This window comes from Girardinichthys multiradiatus, chromosome 9, assembly GCF_021462225.1.
Source record: "Girardinichthys multiradiatus isolate DD_20200921_A chromosome 9, DD_fGirMul_XY1, whole genome shotgun sequence".
Lineage (NCBI taxonomy): Eukaryota > Metazoa > Chordata > Actinopteri > Cyprinodontiformes > Goodeidae > Girardinichthys > Girardinichthys multiradiatus.
The window spans coordinates 30,154,029-30,175,668 of NC_061802.1; the positions used below are offsets into that span (position 1 = coordinate 30,154,029).

At 38.0% G+C, this 21,640-nt stretch overlaps 2 protein-coding genes across 2 annotated transcripts; both read right to left on the bottom strand.

Moving 5' to 3' along the window:
• Positions 1 to 8,832: 8,832 nt before the first annotated feature.
• On the bottom strand, positions 8,833 to 15,663 carry mutyh (mutY DNA glycosylase). Its single transcript, XM_047375271.1, has 15 exons — positions 15,442 to 15,663; positions 14,681 to 14,811; positions 13,947 to 13,986; positions 13,753 to 13,826; positions 13,623 to 13,664; positions 13,479 to 13,550; positions 13,238 to 13,351; positions 11,829 to 11,926; positions 11,606 to 11,750; positions 11,469 to 11,541; positions 11,197 to 11,379; positions 10,821 to 10,966; positions 10,577 to 10,729; positions 10,288 to 10,338; positions 8,833 to 9,296 (listed from the first exon to the last, which is right to left on the bottom strand). The coding sequence occupies exons 1-15, from the start codon at positions 15,560 to 15,562 to the stop codon at positions 9,150 to 9,152; spliced, it is 1,590 nt and encodes a 529-aa protein (XP_047231227.1). The 5' UTR covers positions 15,563 to 15,663; the 3' UTR covers positions 8,833 to 9,149.
• Positions 15,664 to 15,667: 4 nt separating this feature from the next.
• On the bottom strand, positions 15,668 to 21,319 carry armh1 (armadillo like helical domain containing 1). The gene is made up of 6 exons (XM_047375792.1): positions 21,210 to 21,319; positions 20,108 to 20,274; positions 19,793 to 19,954; positions 19,031 to 19,103; positions 17,251 to 17,416; positions 15,668 to 15,799 (listed from the first exon to the last, which is right to left on the bottom strand). Exons 1-6 carry the CDS (start codon positions 21,317 to 21,319, stop codon positions 15,668 to 15,670), a joined length of 810 nt encoding a protein of 269 aa, XP_047231748.1.
• Between the last annotated feature and the right edge of the window lie 321 nt (positions 21,320 to 21,640).

The following is a 21,640-nucleotide window of genomic DNA, read 5'->3' on the forward strand; positions in this document are numbered from 1 at the left end:
GCAGGAACTAGCAGACTAGTCAGGATAGAGGGAAAGATGAATGCAGCAATGTACAGAGAAATCCTGGATAAAAACCTGCTCCAGAGCGTTTTTGACCTCAGACTAGAGTGACAGTTCATTTTTCAGCAGGACAGCAACCCGAAGCCCACAGCCAAGATCTCAAAGGATTGGCTTCAGAACCACCCTGTGAATGTCCTGGAGTGGCCAAGCCAGAGTCCAGACTTGAATCTGATGGAACATCTGGAAAGATCTGAAAATAGCTGTGCACACACCTCTCTCATCTAACCTGATGGAGCTTGAGGTCTTCTGCAAAGAAGAATGGGCCAAACTGGTGAGATAAGCTTGTGGCGTCATATTCAAAAAACTTGAGGCTGTAACTGCTGCCAAAGGTGGATCAACAAAGTGTTAAGCAAAGGCGGTGAATACTTATGTAAATGTGATTTCTTTTCTATTTTTAATAAATTTGCAACAATCTCAAACAAACTTCTTTCAGACTGTCATATTGGGGTGTTGTGTGTAGAATTTCAATGAAAGAGATTAAATTGATGCCATTAGGAATAAGGCTGTAACATAACTAAATGTGGAAAAAGTGCAGCACTGTGAATATTTTCTGGATGCACTTTATGTAAGTTACTTATTTTAGTGACAAGTACACCTAAACGAAAGGTATTACTAAATTTCGTCCCTAATGGATTACTGGTTTATATGGCAGATTTGTTGATTTCCAGTCATGTTTAACTCAGAGCTGATGTGAAAGTTCTACTTCTTACATTAGAACAATATCACAATAAACAAACGTAAATTACCTTTGGTTAACTGTGAGGAGGGAGCTCTGTTCTGTCACCAAACAGAATCACACCAGCTGTGGAGTGATCAAGGTGGTAATTGGTGTCCGCCACTCCCGATGCATGGGCAGCCACATTAAACAGGCTTGCAATATTCTGCATAAGCAACATAATAATTTATAAATATTTAAAGTGGCTAAAACTGTGTTTGCCAACAAATCTGAACATTTGTTGATATCAGTCTTAAAATGATGAAGTAAATGTTGATGTATAAGTGAAACATGAACTTAAAAAATACAATCACACACATGCCTCTCCTGTCAACTGCTGATGTGGACAAAAGGAGCACAGCTCTGAATGATGGACGAACATGCTTGATTTGTGAAGGGACAACGTCTGGGCTACTCTTATTCCAAAGTAAGGTTAACTCACAATCAGATATACCAAGAAACTGGTTCATGCATTGAAGACCTATACAGTAAAGCTGGACAGTTTCAAAAACGCCAGTGTGATCTGCTAAAATGAATGTTTTGCATTTGACTTTAGCTTGTAAGCTTTGAGAATCACCTTGCGACTGATCACAGTATTTATTATAATCCTATGTTTAATCAAAATTATCACTTGTGATTACAAAAATTCTTTAAAAAGAAGTATGTCTCGTCTATTCAGTCTAGTAGAATGATTTCACATTAGTTTTGTACCATTAGGTCATGTGACCTAAAAGGCTATTGAAAAAAAAAACTATTTGTGATGAAAGAAATTTATGAAACATAGAAAATGCACTACAATCAGATAAAAATGTGTGTGTCTCATCCGTCCAGTCTAGTAGAACGATTTAACATAGATTTAGCGTAAAACAATATGGTGAATTTTAACATAAAAAATAATAAAAAAATAGAAAAATGCATTTAAATCAGAAAACTTCCTCTGGTCTATTTAAATGATTTATGATTGATTCTGTGTCAATTAGTCACATGACCTAATAGCTACTGAAGAAAAATTGTGAATTTTAAAATAAAAAAAATTATTTAAAAAAATAGGAAATGCATCTAAATCAGAAACAAATTTGTGTGCCTCCTTCTTCCAGTCTAGCAGGATGATTTAAGATCGAGTTTGTGTCAGTTGGTCACATGACCTCAAAGCTATTGAAGAAATTGGTGAATTTTAAAATTAAAATTCATAAAAAAAATAGAAATGTAACTTAAATCTGAAAAAGATGAGCGTGCCTCCTTCTTCCAATCCAGTAGGAGGATTTGCATCTAGTTTTATGTCAATTAGTCACATGACCTGAAAGATATTGAAGAAAAATGGCGAATTGTACTATTAAAAATTCATTTAAAAAAAATGCATTTAATCAGAAAACGATGAGTGTGCCTCCTTCTTCGTCTAGCAGGATGATTTAAGATCGAGTTTGAGTCAATTTGTCACATGACCTCAAAGCTATTGAAGGAAAATAGTGAATTTTAACATACCAAATTTACAGAAAATAGAAAACTTATTTAAATTCAAAATAAATTAGTGGGTGTCATCTTTCTAGTCTAATATAATGATTTGACATTAGTTTTGTGTCACTGGGTCACAAAGAAGACTTGAAAGTTCTTTATGTTTCTCCCGAGTGTTTAGTTAAGACATTTATTGTCGGTCCCTAAGCGAACCACAGTGTGTAGGAGGAGCGGGACGGCAGAGAGCAGTTCCCCGAAATCAGCCTATCTGTGCCGGCCCAATGAGGAGGCTAACGCCGCTGAATCCGCGGAGCGCGAACATCCAACCTAACACTAATTTCACCGCGGTAGATTTAATTGCGAAATATCCACAGAAACACTGTTAGATTGGCGAACAAAAAACTGTGGACGTGTCCTGCAAAACAATAAGTTTAACTGTAATTGTGATGTAAATAATCGATGAAATCAACTCCTTCGGCAGGCAGCAGTTATTTGCACGTTCTGCACACTGGGGGGCGCTGTTTCCTCCAAACGAATACGACAATGGACGAAATGTGTAGATCAGAAAATCATGTCAAAAGTCGTTTCAGAAAAAAATCATATTTAGCCTTCCCCTTGAGTTAGCTTTCTGTGCCTATCCCTTGTGTTAAAATTGATGGGAAGATGGATGGGGCCAAATACAGAACCATTCTGGAAGACAACCCGTTGGAGTCTGCAAGAGACCTGAGACTAGGACGGAGATTTATCTTCCAACAAGACAATGATCCAAAACATAAAGCCAAATCTACAATGGAATAGTTCACAAATAAACCTATCCAGGTGTTGGAATGGCCAAGTCAAAGTCCAGACCTGAATCCAATGGAGAATCTGTGGAAAGAGCTGAAGTCTGTTGTTCACGAACACTCTCCATCCAACCTCACTGAGCTCGAGCTGTTTTGCAAGGAAGAATGGGCAAGAATTTCAGTCTCTCGATGTGCAAAACTGATAGAGACAAACCCCAAGAGACTTGCAGCTGTAATTGCAGCAAAGGGTGGCGCTACAAAGTATTAACGCAAGGGGGCCCAATTATATTGCACGCCCCACTTTTCAGTTTTTTATTTGTTAAAAAAGTTTGACACATCCAATAAATTTCCTTCCACTTCACGATTGTGTCCCACTTGTTGATTCTTCACAAAAAATTTGAATTTTATATCTTTATGTTTGAAGCCTGAAATGTGGCAAGAGGTTGACTAGTTCAAGGGGTCCGAATACCTTCACAAGGCACTGTAGTTGTGTATTTTTAGGTGAAAATGTGGCAAAAAGTGACACTAATGTGATCTTTGCAGAGCTATTGTTTGTAGTAGAGGCACAATACTTCTGTATTATGTACTATGCAAGAACATGCATGTGTTGCAAAAAGTGACACTTTTAGTGTGTTCTTTGCAGATATATTTGTTGCAGGTGAAGCACACTATGTAGGTTTTTCTGTCCATATTGCTAGGGCAGACCTGACCCCTCTTTTAGAATCATGTGGTCTCACTGGGGCTGTTGTGGTTGATGCTGAGGCAGGGCTGACTAAAGAGTATGCTGGCGCTGATGCTCTTCGTGTTGCTGTTGGCACAGACAGAGTGTTTGGTGAGCTCTGCAGAAGCCTGACCAGAGCCTGGTCTCAGGGTACCCGCTCCCTTTGCTTTAATGTGTGCCTTGACAGTGGAACTTTCTAGCTCCTGGAGAAGCATCCTTTGCTTGCTTTTTTTTTTGGTTTTTTTTGTAGAGTTTGGGAAATATGGGTCCACAACACATATGTATTTTATGCACACACATTAAAGACGTTGTAAAACACAACCATTGGCAATCTCATGGTCATTCACTGGCAAGTGTAGTTGGCAGTCGGCTTCTCGTTATAGTCCAGGATGCGTTTTGTTATGTCCCGATGACACATCTCTGCATCTTTATAACTAGTCATCAGTATCACATTCCATCCAAGTGTAGGCGGCAGTCAGCTTGTCCAGGCTTTCCTTTGCTTTATTTTTATCATCCAGGATGCCTACGGGCTTTTTGTCCCATCTTGATGACACATACCTGTGAAGAGTGGACATTAGTTTAACATTCCTTTGTCTTTTTCTTTTAGATGGTAAGCTTTAAGCAAAGTTTTGTGATGTCCTTCACCTGCAACATTTCAGCAGGAAGTTCAGATGCTCACCATGGTGAGTTTGCTCCGGAAAAGTTCTTGTCCAAGGTCACCTGGTTAAAACTTGTCACAAGTGATGTTGTGACCCTGCAGTCCAGTCGAGGACAGCATGTTTCCTTGGTTTTTCATCAGAGATCCGGCTTGTAGATTTGCCTGTGTAAATCTTTAGATTCCATGCATAGCTGGGTTTTGCATCACAGGCTGTACAGATTTTTATGTTGTATATGCCTGGCTTAGTTTATCAAAAGAGGCGCTTTCCACAGCAAAGGGAGAAAACGTAGTACTTTAATTCATTTAAAACCTAAAAATGGGTAAGTGCCGACCCTAACACAAGAGAAAGGTTAAATATAACATAAATTCCACATAGAATGATGTATTTCCAGTGTTTGTTTCTGTTAATTTGGATGGTTATGGCTTACAGCTAACAAAAACTTAAAATTAATTCAGAGATTTCTCATCAACCATGAGTTTAAAATACAGCATTGTGGCCTTACATATAAAAAACACTGTTATAGCTGCAGTAAAGTCATTTTCACATACACTCTGCTTTAATGGACATATTGATTCAATGCTTGAAAGTACAAACAGCAAAAAAAAAACATTATTATTAGCTTGTAATGTAAATTTGGTCACCGAGCTTATTAAGAAATCCAACCGGATTTTGAACTTGGATCTGGAATGCGGTTTCTTTTGTTTTGGTGTCATTCTCAGATCCAGGTACCGACAGAAAAGGTAAATGTCACCCAGCAGGTTTCTCTAGTTTGTACTGGGAGTTCTTGAAAATGCCTCCAGTGCACTTCTCTTTCAGGAAGTTTATGATCAAATCTGTCCATATTTACCCTGGAAATAATTCAAATCAACACAGTTTGAAAACTATTGGCGTTTATAGTTAGATTTCTTGTATGTATTGTGGGACAAAATCTTGGTTTGGCGAGGTTAAATGTTGGTGTAAGGTTTGAAAAAAGGAATGACGAGTGTAACCAGATAGACACCTCCATTTTAATTAGGAATGCACCGCTATGAAAATTTGGGCCACTATTAAGATCGCCGTTATGATAGATAACCAATATTTTCTCAGTTCACAAAATGCCCAAAGTACTGAAGTTTGAACTGAGAAAATATTGGTTATCTATCATAACCAATATTTTCTCAGTTCAAACTTCAGTAAGACACCCCATAATCCTGCGCTGCATCACTATTAAGTGTCCAAACAAATACCTCAAGCCCAACCTTCTCCCCTTCTCTTATGATATGTTTATCCTGATAAATCGTGCATCCCTTATCTATATTGAATAGATTAAAAAATAATCTAAAATGAGGAAATCTGGAAAATCTCATAAATATAAACACAACTCAGACTAAAAATAAAAATAAAACAATTATATGTGGCTTATTGAACATCAGATCTCTCTCTTCAAAGACATTGCTAGTTAGTGACCTGATTTGTGACAATCAGATTGATTTATTTTGTCTCACAGAAACATGGCTGCAACAAGAGGGTTATGTTACTATAAATGAGTCAACTCCAAATAATTATTTAAATTTTCACATTCCTCAAAATACTGGGAGAGGAGGAGTAGCAACAATCTTTCAGTCCGATTTATTGACTAGTCCCAGACCAATTCAAACTACAACTCTTTTGAATATTTAATCCTTAGTTTTCCTCATCCGAATTGTAAAGCACTAAAACCACTTAAGTTTAAGTTCAAGTCAGCTGTAATTAAACCTTTACTTAAGAAACCTTCACTTGATCAAGATGACTTGAAAAAATACAGAACTATATCCAATCTTCCATTCTTATCTAAAATTCTTGAGAAAATAGTTGCTAATCAAATGTGTGAGCATTTACACAGCAATGACCTGATGAAGAGTTTCAGTCAGGCTTCAGAGCTCATCATAGCACTGAAACAGCTCTGCTGAAAGTCATTAATGATATTCTTATGGCCTCAGATAATGGACTTGTGTCTGTTCTGGTTCTGTTAGATCTCAGTGCTGCATTGAATACAGTTGATCATAATATTCTCTTAGAAAGGCTGGAATATGCTGTAGGGATCAGGGGAACAGCGCTTGGCTGGTTTAAATCTTATCTGTCTGACAGATTCCAGTTTGTTCATGTAAATGATAAATCATCTTTAAACTACAGGGTTAATTGTTGAGTACCACAGGGTTCAGTACTTGGGCCAATTTTCTTTACTATATATATGCTTCCAATAGGTCAAATTATCAGGCAGCATAGAATAAATTTTCACTGTTACGCTGATGATACTCAGCTTTACTTATCCATGAATCCTGATGAACCCAACCAGTTAGATAGACTACAAGCATGTCTTGAAGACATAAAACTTGGATGACTTTAAATTTTCTGCTTCTAAATTCAGACAAGACAGAAGCTGTCGTCTTTGGACCGGAGTCTTTAAAAAAGAAATTGCTTAGTCAATCACTTAACCTGGATGGCGTTAAATTGACCTCTGATAGTAAAGTAAAAAACCTTGGTGTTATTTTTGACCAGGACATGTCATTTAAATCCCAAATTAAACAGGTTTCTAGGATTTCCTTCTTTCATCTCCAGAACATTGCCAAAATTAGAAATATCCTGTCCAGGAGTGACGCTGAAAAACTAGTCCATGCATTTGTTAATTCAAGGCTGAACTATTGTAATTCTTTACTATCAGGTTGTCCACAAAATGCAGTTAAAAGCCTTCAGCTGATTCAAAATGCTGCAGCAAGAGTTATGATGAAAATTAAAAAGGTAGATCATATTTCTCCTATTTTAGCTTCCCTTCATTGACTCCCTGTTAAATCCAGAATAGAATTTAAAATTCTCCTCCTCACATATAAAGTCCTTAATGATCTAGCTCCATCATACATCAGAGATCTGATTGTTCCATATGTTCCTAACAGAGCACTTCATTCTCAGACTGCAGGTTTACTGGTGGTTCCTAGAGTCTCTAGAAGTAGAATGGGAGGCAGATCTTTTAGTTATCAGGCTCCTCTCCTGTGGAACAAGCTCCCAGCTTTAGTCTGTGAGGCAGACACCCTGTCTACTTTTAAGCCAAGGCTTAAAACTTTCCTTTTTGATAAAGCTTATGGTTAGAGTGGCTTAGGTTATCCTGAGCCATCTTCCTTATGTTCTTACCTCCATCTTCTTCCCTTCCTGTTGGATGGAGTAAGGGGGAGTCAGGTTTAGCCTAAACCGGCTCAGTTATGGTTGAGGAGCAAACTCACCCTCCATTTCTGCTACCTGTATGACCCCCTCTCTTTTCCAGTGGTTATGGTCAATCTGACAGAGAGAGGTATCTCGATCCTTGTGGTTTTTAGTATAACAATGGCCATCAGTGGGCTCTAGATGGATAAACTTTATCAGTTTATTATTTTACTTAGTGCCCCTACACGTGGCCCGTTCTGGGGTGGCCGGGCTCTGGCACTCGGTGGTTTGGTCTGGCTTCCCTGGCGGCCCCGCGCCATTCCGGACCCTTTGTGGGGTGCCTTGAGACGACATTGTTGTAAATAAGTGCTATATAAATAAATAAACTGAAACTATCTCTGTAGTTATGCTGCTATAGGCTTAGGCTGCTGGAGGACATAATGACCACTTTCACTCTCTTTGCTATATTCTCACACTACTCTCCAATTTTGCATTATTTGCTGTTATTTCAGCTTTTAACTTCGTTCTCTCTCTATTCTCTTCCTAGAAGCTACACCTGGCCTGACTCTGTGTCTACCTGTGACACCTTTCTGGAGAGGGGAATCGTCCGAGCTTCTGCTGGCAACAACTTAATGCTCACCCTCGATGATCCACATAGCCCTGTCTTTCAGTGTTTAACCTTTTCTCTCTCCTAGACATGGCGATTGACTGAGCTTTTACTGTGACTAACTCTATGTGCTCTCTTTCAGACTCTAACCTTGAAAACTGGCTCAGAGTTTATCTGTACTTTCTTTCTAGGTGAAACAACTAAAGGAGCTACATCTATTAACATTTACTTTTCCTTCCCATAGAAAGGACTCCTGGATCAGTGCTTCTTTGTTCTCTTTGTGTCTCTGCTCTGTTCTCTCTAACCCCCAGTCGGTCGTGGCAGATGGCCGCTCATACTGAGCCTGGTTCTGCTGGAGGTTTCTTCCTGTTAAAAGGGAGTTTTTTCTCTCCACTGTCGCTACATGCATGCTCAGTATGAGGGATTGCTGCAAAGTCAACGCCAGTGACTGTCCACTGTCTCTACATGCTCATCAAGGAGGAGGGAATGCTGCAAGTCACTGACTGGATGCAATCTGCTGGGTTTCCTTAGACAGAAAAACTTTTATCCAATTTGAATAAATAACTGAATCTGACTGCACTGTTCAATGATTAGGATTAATTGGAATGTATGTACCTGACTTTTGTGAAGTGCCTTGAGATGACGTGTTGTGAATTGGCGCTATATAAATAAACTGAATTGAATTATATCTTTAAAACTTTAATTATAATTAGAGTAATGAGAATATTTTTACACTGACACAATTACTTAACACGGCAAATGTTTATGTTAAAAAAAAAGAGCAGAAATGAAAAATACAAACATCTGAAATGGATCTACATGGGGTACTTTAACAATATATATTTAGCAGGGGATATGATAAAAGTTTATCTGATTAAAAACTCAGAGCTTAGCTGACTATATCTCTGATTGGTCTTTTTGATCACAGTGTAGTCGTAGGAAAAGTGCTTTGACATAAAGAAACGTGCACATCTAAAGTCATCATGCACACTCATAGGGACTAACTTCTTTCTTCTTTCACTGTCTTGAAGTAGGAACTGAGAGAGAGCTGTCTGCCCCCACCATCAGCTGAAGTCGATCTACACATTTTTGTTCTCTGCAACCTCTTGTCATTTTTTAGTCCTTCGGGCATTCGCCTTTTTCCATCCTGAGGAGGACAAGAAGAAATGTAAGACTCATGTAACTCATAGTATCAAACATTTAATGAATTTTACTAATGATCTTATGAAAAAGGAAGCTCTACAAAAACGTTTAACAGGACTGTAAGTTGAAACAAACTAAGCTACAGAAAATCTGTACGTTTGACAGACTGCACTAAGAGCCTTGCATACTCACAGCATTTTTTCCCTTTGTTACATTACAACCAGAAACTTTATTTAAGTATTGCGATTTCATAAATCTAACAGCCTAACTGTAAAATGGAACACAAATTATACATCTTCAGTTGGATAAAAGTCTTGACTTTGGGTGGACCATTCTAAAAGAAAACTTTAATTTAATTTGATTCAAAACCTGTTGCTTTCACTATATGTTGCTATGTCGCCAACAGTGCTACTTGTGATCTCCAGAGTTTGGGATATAGTTTTAAGTTAACCCTGCTTTAAACGTCCGTTTATCGTTCTCCCTGACCTGTCTGCTGTCTTGCTTGGTCTTTATTATGCCGCCTGTTTATTGTAACAAACCAATGAGGCCTTTAAAGAACACAGAGGATGACTTAATTGCTAAATAGGTCTATTCTGAGGGGAAGCTATTGCATTAAATTTTATTTACGGGTATCAGAAAACCATAAAAACAGTGTACACAATTACTAGGCATTTGACCTTATCATCATATTTTCCAACTCCAAGCTGTACAAACTTGAATGCTTACTGAATTTAAGCATATTATGTGCTGTGGTCTTGTGTAACGAGGGAGGGCGTGGCCTAAAGAGATCAACACCTTGTATCATGCACTGAAAAATAAGGCAGCTTCTATTCCTCAGGCAAAATAGGCAAATCCAAGCATGATCAGTGAAGCACTCAATGTTTTCTTGCAAACAGTCAACAGGGTCACAAGAAATGTATTGAAAAAAAAAAAAACTAAATAACTGCCAAAGATCTGAGAAGAAATAAATGTGAAGATACATGTGAGTAACTTACCTTTGAGGGTTTTCCCTTTAAACTGTCCACCTTTTCAAAGAGCGTCACAATCTGCAGGAAAGTGAACAAATTACCTCGTTCAAATGGTCCCACAAAGAATTCAGACTAAAATTACAACCATTTCACTGTTTGTTTTCTACCACAACCTTTTAATAATCTAATCAAAAATGTCATGATTAATATGACTGAGATGTTGGAAGCAGGACATTGAAAACCTACACCACCAAAATGAATAAATAAAATCAACACCAGCCACTCAGTAATGGCCCATGATTTGAGTCCAACACACCTTCTTCAACCCTGTGGACACAGCAGTTTCCTGTAGGGCCGATCTGGTGACCCACTGCTGCTTTTCAGTCTGCGTTTGTGTGACGTCCCTCTCCTTTAAGCACAGGTTGTAGACCACGTAGGTCTGGTGAATGTGGGAGAAGATGTGCACCACCTGCAGGCAGACAATGAGAAGAGGACAGCTGCAGAAAAAGCTCCCGTAGAACAAAAGGCTGATGAGAGTTGGTGGTAAACATCGAGCTTACCTCTCCCACATACCGGAGGAGATGTTCATTCAAACAGGTTTTCAGTATTCTGTTGACTTTGTCGCTCAGCGCCCTCTTCTGTTTCACCTCAGTGTCACCATCCTGGAGCAGAAGACTTGGAAACTCCCATAAACCTGCGAGCAAACCTGCAAACACAAACACCACTGGTTAGTATTGAGTTAACTCAAGCAAGAAGGTGTACGTTCACTCAGAGTGTTTTGTAGGTCTTCTAGTTAACACAATGAAGTCTCTACCAGAATGAGTACTTTAAGCTGGGTCCAAGACCTGTGTATCACTGACTATATTCAAAGGTTACTTAATCACTGTCAAGTGAAAGTCTCATTTCAAGATGAAACTGAGATCATGCAGCACCCACCTTTGTTTGGTCTCCGTATGAGCAGGTACTCCTCACCACCTTCTTCTCCTGGTCTGGTCACCACGCAGGTCAGCGTTCGCTCCACTCGGGGAGCCTTCTTCACTGGCTTTCTGGGGAAGTTCTGAACACCCAGCTGATCGTCCCACGGCTCCGAGGGACACAAAGGACAAGTGCCATTGTTCACTGAGGAAAATGGAGAGAAGTAAAGGTAAATTCGGGTTATTATGAGGATTAAACTCCTAGAGGTGAGCTGAACGGTGGAGGAGACTTACTGCAGTCTTCAATATCAGGCCCATCGAGCTTTCCTAAAAGCTTCTTAGCCTTTAGCTCTTGTTTGACACGAACCTGCACAAACACACAATATAAAAGCAGTTCCTACTTTACAGAAGTTCTGAAACAGCGAGCCAACCTTGTGATATGAACGGCAGTGAGACTGGACAGGACACTGGCTGCACAGTGGTCCTTTTGGGGTGCAGATTCGTGCTCCCAGCTCCATCATGGCCTGGTTGAAGTCTCCAGGCCTCTCCCGTTCCACCAGCAAATTGGCGAGACCCCTGAAGAAATCAAGAGATGATGCTGGAATCGCTGCATAATTAGTCTCAGATTATTTTAGCTGTAAACGTGAATCTCACCAAAGAGCCTCTGTTACTCCGGGACTCGTGCTAACGGCCCCAATGGCCCTCAGGCGACACAGCACCCGAATCACGTTCCCATCCACGGCGCCCGTAACCTGAGAAACAGAGATCGTTCCAGGGAACCATGGTAAAAAAAACTGTCACCAGAATAGGTTTTATAACCTATTCTGGTGACAGTTTTATAATTACTATGTTGGTACAGTTTACACTTAAAAGGTGTCCAACAGGAGGTTTTACACAATGAAACTCTTTAATGCAGAAAACTCTTTTCCCTTTGGATCAAAAGTAACTTAAAGTTATTTGTACCAAATCAAGATTTAGTTTTCTGTCAAAAATTATTTATGGGAAGTGATAATTAGGACAGTGCTCTTTACAATGTTCAAATCTCTGGATATTTCTTCACAGCCAAAGTCTCCTGCAGAATTCTCCAAACCTTCTTCCTGACCCGTCTGTTGCACTCCTTGGTTTTCATAATGCTGCTTGTTCACTGAGGTTCTAACAAACCTCTGAGGCCTTCACGGAACAGCTGAATGTATACGGCGATTAGGTTAGAACAGGTTAAACCTGTTTACTTCTGAGAGGAAGTTGGCTGCGCTGGATTATATACAGGTGTATCAGATTGAAAGCAGGTGAATAGAAACGCACACACTTGTGCATGTGAAGTGGAAGGAAAATAATGGTTTTCAGATTTTTATTTGTACAAAAATCTGAAAACCATTATTTTCCTTCCACTTCACATGCATGCACTCTTTTGTGAGTCTATCATATAAAATACACTGTTTTTAGGTATAAACATGAGAAAATGTGAAAAGGGCTGCAAATGCGTTTGAAAGGCACTCAAAATTTGGCCAAAGCTACCATTTATATTTCTGGTTTTTATTTTTACAGCGGAAGAAGAGAGAGTGATATTAGTTTTCTATGTCAAACGAATACTGTTGAATGTCATGTTAAGTCTAATTTCAAATCTCTACTTCTAGGACTGGATAAAACTGGGTGGGTGCAAATTAACATCACTGTTCAGGTCAAGTCAAAGGAAAGGAAGATTTAACCATTTTCTACAATTGTGACCTATAAATCTTTAATAGACGGATGTTAAAGTCAGCATATATCATTTAAAAATTTTTTTTACTGTTAAAACTAAAATAAAAAGACAAAGAATAAAGGAAGTCACTGTAAATAGGTTTAATGCCCATCATGGAGCAGTTAGTCCAAAAATCTTCCTCCACTTCAGAAGTGAGGGGTCCCAACAATTAAAGCTGATTGGCAGCATTTAAGCCTGCATTCGATGTCTAATTGCGACATGCTTTGATGAACAGTTAAGGATCTTGTGTCTGAGCAACTTTTTTGCATTGATCCACAGGACCTCGTGCAGCATGCTGTGCAGATACTCCCATCTCCTGACCGACCTGTCCCAGAGCAATAGAGCCAATGGCTGCAGCCGTGTAGCGTCCCACACCAGGCAACTGTTTCAGCAAGTCATCGACAGTCCGAGGCATCTGTCCCTTCAGCTCTGAGACCACCTGAAGCAAAACGACCGACAAAACTAAATAATTACATCAAAACATTTACTTTACATTACTGAATACAGAGTTAAAGGAAAAGGAAATACATTAAGAGAAGCACTTAAATATCTGATTATTACAGCACCTTCTGCGCTCCTTCATGCAGCCTTCTTCCACGTGAGTAGTAGCCGAGGCCCGCCCACATCTGATTAACCTCCTAAACCACAACAAAACCAATGCATTAAATCTGAAAATCATTAGCTCTGCATGCAGTAATTTAAGTAATTACCTCTATTGTAGCAGCAGCAAGATCCTGCACTGTGGGCCACCTCTAGAGCATGAAAAATACAAAATGTATTTTACACTTCAAAAAGAATTGCATACTTTTTGGATTAGGTACCAGAGTTTAAAATGCCCACCTTCATCCACCTGTTGTAGTAGTCTTTCACTGTGGCAACTTGGGTCTGCTGCAGCATTATTTCTGAAACCCACACTGAAAAAAAATCCCAAAGTATAAAAAGCTATTTACAGTTTAACATTTAAAGTAGTAAGAGAATGTGTAGTAAACCAGTTTTAAAATTAGTATTTCTTTGAATGCATCCACTTTTGTTACCTGCATATGTCCTGATGTTAATGTCTGATTCTGTGAGAGCCTATAAAAAACAAGCAGAGATTCAGTTAGGACTACTTTTAGATTAAAGCTGCTTCATAATGGAAAACAGTCAATATTACAATTATTTTGGTCAGTACTGAATCCCTTGGAATTTAATATAATCGGTCATTGGGCTTGGAAATAATTGCATTCATAACACTTAAAGAACACAACATGATTATACATGAAAAGCTGAACCTGGCCAAATAATTTCAAAATTTACTGGTTTTGTGATTGTTTGAAGCTGAAATGGAAATGAGAATAGAAATTCAAATAAAGCAAATTTCATGCAAACCTGCATAATCAAATCATACCCATCCCCCACCCCCAAATATCCATTGCCAGGAAATGGCGATTGTTTTTGTTAGATGTAAAACCTGCAATCAGTCTTTCTAACAGCAGGATTACATGAAAAAAAAACAGGCTGAACTTAATGAAAGTAAATAATTGAGTATGATTATGGCAAGAAATTCAAATATTATGGAGCAGCTCTTGGATGCCTTCTTTGATTATGTTTTCTTTGAATATGCAGATATGGTACATAAAATGCAGTATTACTTTTATTTTAGGGATATTTGTGCATATTTTGTGCAATCAAAATATATGGTTTCTTTAAAACTGCAGTGAATATATTTAAAATTAGTTTGCATTTATAATAAAGTAGAACATAATATTTTCCAATAAGAACTAGTTACCAGAGTCCTCCATTGCAGCTCTCTCTTGTCCTTGTCATACCAGCTCAAGAGCTGAGAGCGCAGCCGCACAACTTCAGCAGGATCAGAGAACATGTGGTATAAAGATGATGGGACTGAAGTTGCGATTTGTTCTGGAAAGGATGGAGAAATAAAAAAAATATATAATAAAATAATAATAATAAACAAAATATATTACTGACAAATTCCACTTACCATTAAAATGGGAAGCATCTTTGGGTTTAATATTATACTTTAGGTCTATTAAGACACTTATGTGTGATATGATTCCAGGGTCAGCAGTGCAAACGTGTTGCTGATTTACAGTTCAGTTTAGACGGCAATATTAATCCTGAACGATCACTTATTCAAGAAAGTTCTCGTGAAAATTATATATCTAGGCCACAACACAATGTTTACTGTGCAGCTTATGAAAAGATAAGAGTAAAGCGGATGTTTTGGGGTTTTTTTGTTTTTAGAAATAGGGCTGATATGAAGACAACAGAGGGTCCCCGACATTTCAAGATGTTTACAGTAGACAATGCTTTCTCTGGCAAAAAAAAAAGAAAAGTTCTGGCACACAGTTGTTTCTTTTTTTATATATAAAACTTAGCATTTCTTGTCTTTTTATGAATTATGTACAATACGTTTGCTTAAAAATGACACCAAGCACTGGAATGCAAATGTCGAGGCTACAGAGTTAATGTTGAAAAGTTACTTGGACTGTTTCTGGTGTTACAATATTTATAAAATCAGCATGCTACCTTCTTTCACTGATGTTTTTGACCTCTTCCGGGTTGGGATAGCTATTTCCGCCGTCTTCATTCGGCCTGTTTTGCCTTTAGCCACTGCTGAACGTAACCTGCTCATTATCAAACACAGCATAGAGGAGCTAAGTTCTAACCAGTAAAAATAAACACGGTTTTCACTTCAAGGATGACTTGCAGCTCCCGCCGCCACTTTTACAACGTACTATGTTCGTCCAATCAGCTATAAGGACACAATTTCAAACGTCACATCCGATGGGCGGGTCTTAGTAAGTGTGTGGAGCTCTCGTAGGTTCTCCAGCTGGCCTGTAAATCGCAGTGGACCTGTGTTTACTCTCAGAGACAAAACTTCCCACTTTGAACACCCACAAAATGTTAATTTTTAATTTTTTTTAAATTTTAATATTAGATTAAATTAAATTCTATTTGCAGACATTTGCTAGATCACCTCCCTCATTTCACTCAATGAAACACTTCTACACTCAATGAAACATTTTAAAATGTCTATCAGTGCTGGATGACAGGAAAAGGAGTACATTTCTGAATGTTTACAAAACCTTTTTACCCAAAACAGTGGTCATATATTTTTTTTCTTTTGTTGTTTATTTTATTTTATTCTTTGTAAAAGTCTATGTTTATTAATCTTTTAAAACTGTACCTACAGAAAATCGTATTTTGCCCTTTGCTACCATGTCAGTGGATATTAAACATCAGAATAAAATAAAATAAAATAAAAAAAATCAACTTAGGACCAATGTCATAAGCATAGCGCTTAAATTTATTAATCTATTGTATGTCATGTTTTCAGGTCCTAAATTATTTAAAATCAACCACTTTGTGCAATTAACCATTGTATGGCACTCAAACTGTGTCATCTTTGAGCTTTTTCATAGATTAATAAAGATGTAAGAACACATTTTATTTATGGTGTGTAAATATATTTATGAAAATAGAAGACAGCAATGAGTCAAACATTTAAACAATATTATTTAACAGGACTAATTTTAATTGCTCTGTTCGTTTGTATGACAGTGAAATGAGTTGTCCACCCTATTAGCAGTCAGCCTTGTTACAATCCAAATCTGGAAAAAAGGGGAAAAATTTACAATAAGCAGTAAATAGCAGAACGTTGAATATATAAATAAATCAGTTTCTAACCTTTAAATGAGATGATTATCTTGACAAATGTTAACCTGGTTTCAGAACAGAGACTCTGCTTGTCTTTCATCCATATTCATGTATAAGGTATCGGCTTTGCTCTGTTGAAAGAAGATGATTACATTTGTCAGCACTGACTTGCATTAGCCTGATATAAACTAAAGATGTTTCAGGAAGCTCACAATGAATGCTGCAAACAGGGTGCTGCCCATGACTCCCTCAATATGTTTCTGAATCTCTGGGAATGAGTGGACAACTCATTCCCAGAGATTCAGAAACATAGGTGCTAGACAGAGAGGAAAGGACCCATTAAGACATAGTATGTACCTTTGTTTAAATGCGTATGTAAATTTATGCCAGAAATACATTAAAAAAACTGAAAGAAACCAAAAGTATGTTAATTCATCTTGAAAAATTCTAGTTTGTGTTTAAGGACAGTTATATGGTTTTTAATTTTTATATACCGTATATATTTTTTTTACATAAGAGAAAAACATAGTCCTTACTGGAGCAGAAATTACCATTTGTGCCATCCTGTGTACAATGCTTGATTGTCTGTTTGAATCATTGCTACATCTTCTGTAAGAAGTGGCTTTTCATGTGCAGCAAAACAGCCAAAGCAAAATATGTGTTGAAATCCTTACAAACCACAGGAGGCTGTGCTTTGGAGCAAAGTAGTTCTACCTTCAAGGCAAGGCTGGCTTGTATTTGAGAATCAGTGTGCTTTCTGTTGCCCATCGCATGCAGAAGCTGTTGGATCACTCCAAGATGGAGAAGCTCTTCAGAAAGTTCTTTATCTTTCTCTTCCACCAGCCTAATAAAAATATACTTTTAACATCGGTTCAGAATTCAATATGCTGTGATTCCTATCATTTGAACTAACACACAAAAGAAATGTTTGAGTACTTTATATCATCAAAGGTATTTTACCCCTTGAACCTTTTAAAATGTTTTTACTCTGCAGTCACAAACATCCTTTTATTTTATTTAGATTTTATGTGATATATTAACACAAAGGAGAGCATAATTGTGAAGTGGAAGAATAGGATATATGTTATTGTTATTATTACTGTTGTTGTTTTACAAGTAAACATCTGGAAAGTGTGGCGTGTATTTGTACTCAGTCTTCCTGAAGTAATATTTTGTAAAAGTACCTTTCTCTGTGGTTACTGCTGCAAGTCTTTAGAGGTATGTCAGACTTATAAAGCTGATGCAGAAGTGTGTAAAGGCAGTTTTTTTTTGCTCATTCTTCTTCACAAAATAGAATAATCTTAGTCAGATTGGATGGAGAACATCTGTCAACGTCACTTTTTCAGTCTTGCCATAGACTGTCAATTTGATTAAGGTCTGGCCTTTGACTGGGCCATTTGAATACCTGATTATGTTTTGATCTAAACTGTTCCATTGGAGCTCTGGCCCGTTTGTTTAGGTTAGTTGTCTTGTTGGAAGGAAAATCTCCTCCACCTCAGGTTTTAGGCAGCCTCTAACAGGTTTTCTTCCAGGATTGCTCTACCTATTTTCCCATCAAGTCCAGCTTCCACATCTATGCTGAAGAAAAGCATTCCTACAGCATGATGCTGCCACCATCTTTTTTTTATTTGTTTTACCATAGTTATGTTTTCTTCAGTGTTATATACAGTGTTCAGTTTTCCACCATGTTGACCAAAAATTAAAATTTTGTTCTCATCTGGACAGAGCATGTTCCTCTACATGTTAGCCCCGTTCCCTACATGGTTTGTGACAAACAACAATGACATCTTCTTGCCACTTTTCCATAAATCCCACAGAGAGTCCACAACTAATACATTCTCCACCTAGAACTGAGCACATCTGTTGCCCCTAAAGAATTACCATTGGACCTGTTCATCAAATGAATCCTCTCTTTGCCTGGCCTGTCAGTTTAGATGGATGGCCATGTCTTAGTAGATTTGCTGTCTCATACCTTTTCCACTTTTAGATAATGGATGGAACAGTAGGATATTGTTTTATAATCTAACCCTGCTTGAACGTCTCTGGAACCTTACCCCTAAGCTATCAGGTGTGCTCCTTGGTCTTTATTATCTTATTTGTTCTCTAATGTTCTTAACAAACATCTAAGGCCTTCTCACAGCTGTATTTATACTGAAATTAGATCACACACAGGTGAAAACTTTTTACTAATTAGGTAACGTCTGAGGGCAATTAATTGTACTGGATGTTTTGTTTAAAGGTATCAGAATAAAGGAGGCTGAATACAAATGTATTCCACATTTTCAGATAAGTATCTGTAAATTTGTGTTGCTGTATCAGATGGAACATTGACAAACATCACGCTGATGTTTGTGGCTGTCACGTGACAAAATTATTGAAGTATTTTAAATAAATATTAACAACGAGTATGCATTATAAGCCATGTTTTTTGAGGTATTATAACTATGTGGCAATCTACCGTATTGTCTTAGCTGCAGCAGCTTGTTGCAGAAACTCAGGTAGGGATCCAGTAATCTCAATCCTCTCAGTTTCTATCGCATCAACAAAATTTAAAATACATTACGACATATCAGATCTTTCTCAGTGTAAACGAGATGATGCATTTATCTTAGGGAAGTCTTTAAGTCTAAAGTAGCTAGCCATTTTCCATGAAGAAATACAGATAAAAAGAAAAGGTGTCTTTGGTAAAGTGTCACCTTGTGTTTTTGGGTGCTGTTCTTCTTCTTTTCTAATGGGCCTCAGCAGAATCACTAGTCCAGAAAGCAGCAACCCTCTAACATTATAATGCCTCAGGTCCAAGATTAGATTTATGGATGTGAGAAAGAAATAAACAAAGAGAACATAAAAGGGACGGAAAATTCAAAAACAGGGTGGTAATATTTAATCCAAGCCACAAGAGATCATTTGCAATTTTACAGAAAAAAACAAAAGCAATCTTAAAATGTAACGCATGATGTATGCAACTAATGATGTTACCTGCTTACCTTCAGTCTGGACCTCTATATGTGGTGACCTGAGCATGTTAAACAGAGGTTTTACAATGGAGTGATGAGCTGTTTTCTGCTTCAGCTGCAAGTGAAATTAACAAGTAAAAATCGCCTCTGCTAGTTTTGTGAGCAAGTTCAGGAATTATTGCAGATGTTTTAAGCATCAAAAGTTTCAGAATTCAATGTGAGACTCGTTCCCTACCTGCACAGCGCTTAAGGTCTGCAGCACCAACTGTTAGGCTTTTGGTGACGTGCAACTAGGTCGATCAGGCTTTTGTAAACTTGATCTTGATATGTTGGGTTTCCGTAAGACAGGGACTCCATCAAGGCCCTCCCTGTCTCTTGGGTGTGATTTGTGTTGGACATGGTCATGCACTCTGCAACAATTTTCACCCCTGCAATGATACAGAGACTAAAGAAGTGTGGAGTGCAAACACAATCTAAAACATAAACACATATTCCAAGTACTTTTTAAAACAAGCAGGTGGAGCTCTATGGTGTGCATAGGTGGAGTCACTGGTGTTGAATGCATCACACATTAAATTTACCATGTTTTTCACAGATAAACTCCTTGTATTTGCGACCAGCGTTTGAGATAGTTAGTAGAAGATGAATGGCTTCAGCTTTGTCATCCTCATTGGTCTTAGATTGACTCAAAATCACCAAAAGGGTGAGGACACCCCCATCATCCAGGAACTCCATCAGGTACTGGTCACTGACAAATAAAACACTTTTGATGGCTCTCTGAGGAAGTGTTCTGATAGAGTATGTTGTGATGGTGTTAACTTACTGGCAGGAAGCAGACAGGAAGATCCTGATCGCTTTTAGCTGGAGTCCCAAGAATGTCCCTTGCATGTGTCTGCATAATCTGTAAAGGAATGTGTCTCAGTAGATTTCACTTTCATTCCACAGCAGGGAAAATTCTTGCAGGCAACCATTGCTGGGTACAAAAGATCAACTTACAAGTATAAATAACAAGAAGAGTCTCCAACCCAAAGTTTGGAAAGTACATAATGAAATTGCATTCTGTCTAAACATGTTATTACGGTGCTTTTTTTTTTGGTTTTTTTGTTTGCAAGAGTATTCATAACCTTTTGCTATCTTACAACCATAAATTACAATATATTTCTGGGCATGTTATGTGATAGATCCATAGCTGGCTCCAGCCTTTAAGAGATTCTAGGTGAGATTACAGTTTGGCGCAAACTGCAAAAGTCTATGCAACTGTATGCCTTACCTTTGTGCTCTGCTCCTTTGTCCTCATAGTGCTATTTGTTCACTAATGTTGTCTAACAAATCTCTGACAATTTCACAGAACACCTGTATTTATATTAACAGCTGTATTCTATGGACACTGATTGGAGGGCATTCTATAATACTGATGCCTGCTTCACTTTAAAAAAAAGTTTACATGTAGGTTCACGTATGTTAACAAAAGTGTAATACACACTGAAAATCTAAAATATGTAACAAAACCCAAATACTATCTAACTAACTTAAAAGAATAGAATGGGATTCACATTAATGCTTGTTTATAAAAGATGCAGGTAGGTGGTGAACATGCAGACAAACACGTTGGGCTAAATGTGCTGTTGCATCCTATATAAAAGTCAAACAGAGCACATTAAACTGGAACTGAAGGTAGAATACGTGAGTCTCATCCATGTGGTTAACCGAGCCAGAAAGAGACTGGCAACGTCAGCGAACTCCAGCTCATACAGAGACTTCCCGGTGTTTTTACCCAGAAAGCTGTTCACCATGCAGCCTAACTTTTTTATATGGTATTTGGTGTACTTGGTGTTAGGGGGGTAAAACACGCCTTTACTGGGTGTGGTAATTACTGGGAAAATTCCTGCCCTAATTTCTACAGTTCCTTTTTATCGAGTGACTTGTGCAGTTCACTTCTCAAAGGTACTGCGAGCATATTAATTTCAGGTAAGTTCATGTCTATCCTATGTAAACTACTCTACAAGTTGCTGTTGCTCTGCAGAGGATTTGAATAATTAAAAGTAAAACTTTGGAATTAAGGAAAAACTGTTTGTGAATTGTTTCCATATATTGTAAACATAACAGCATTTAAA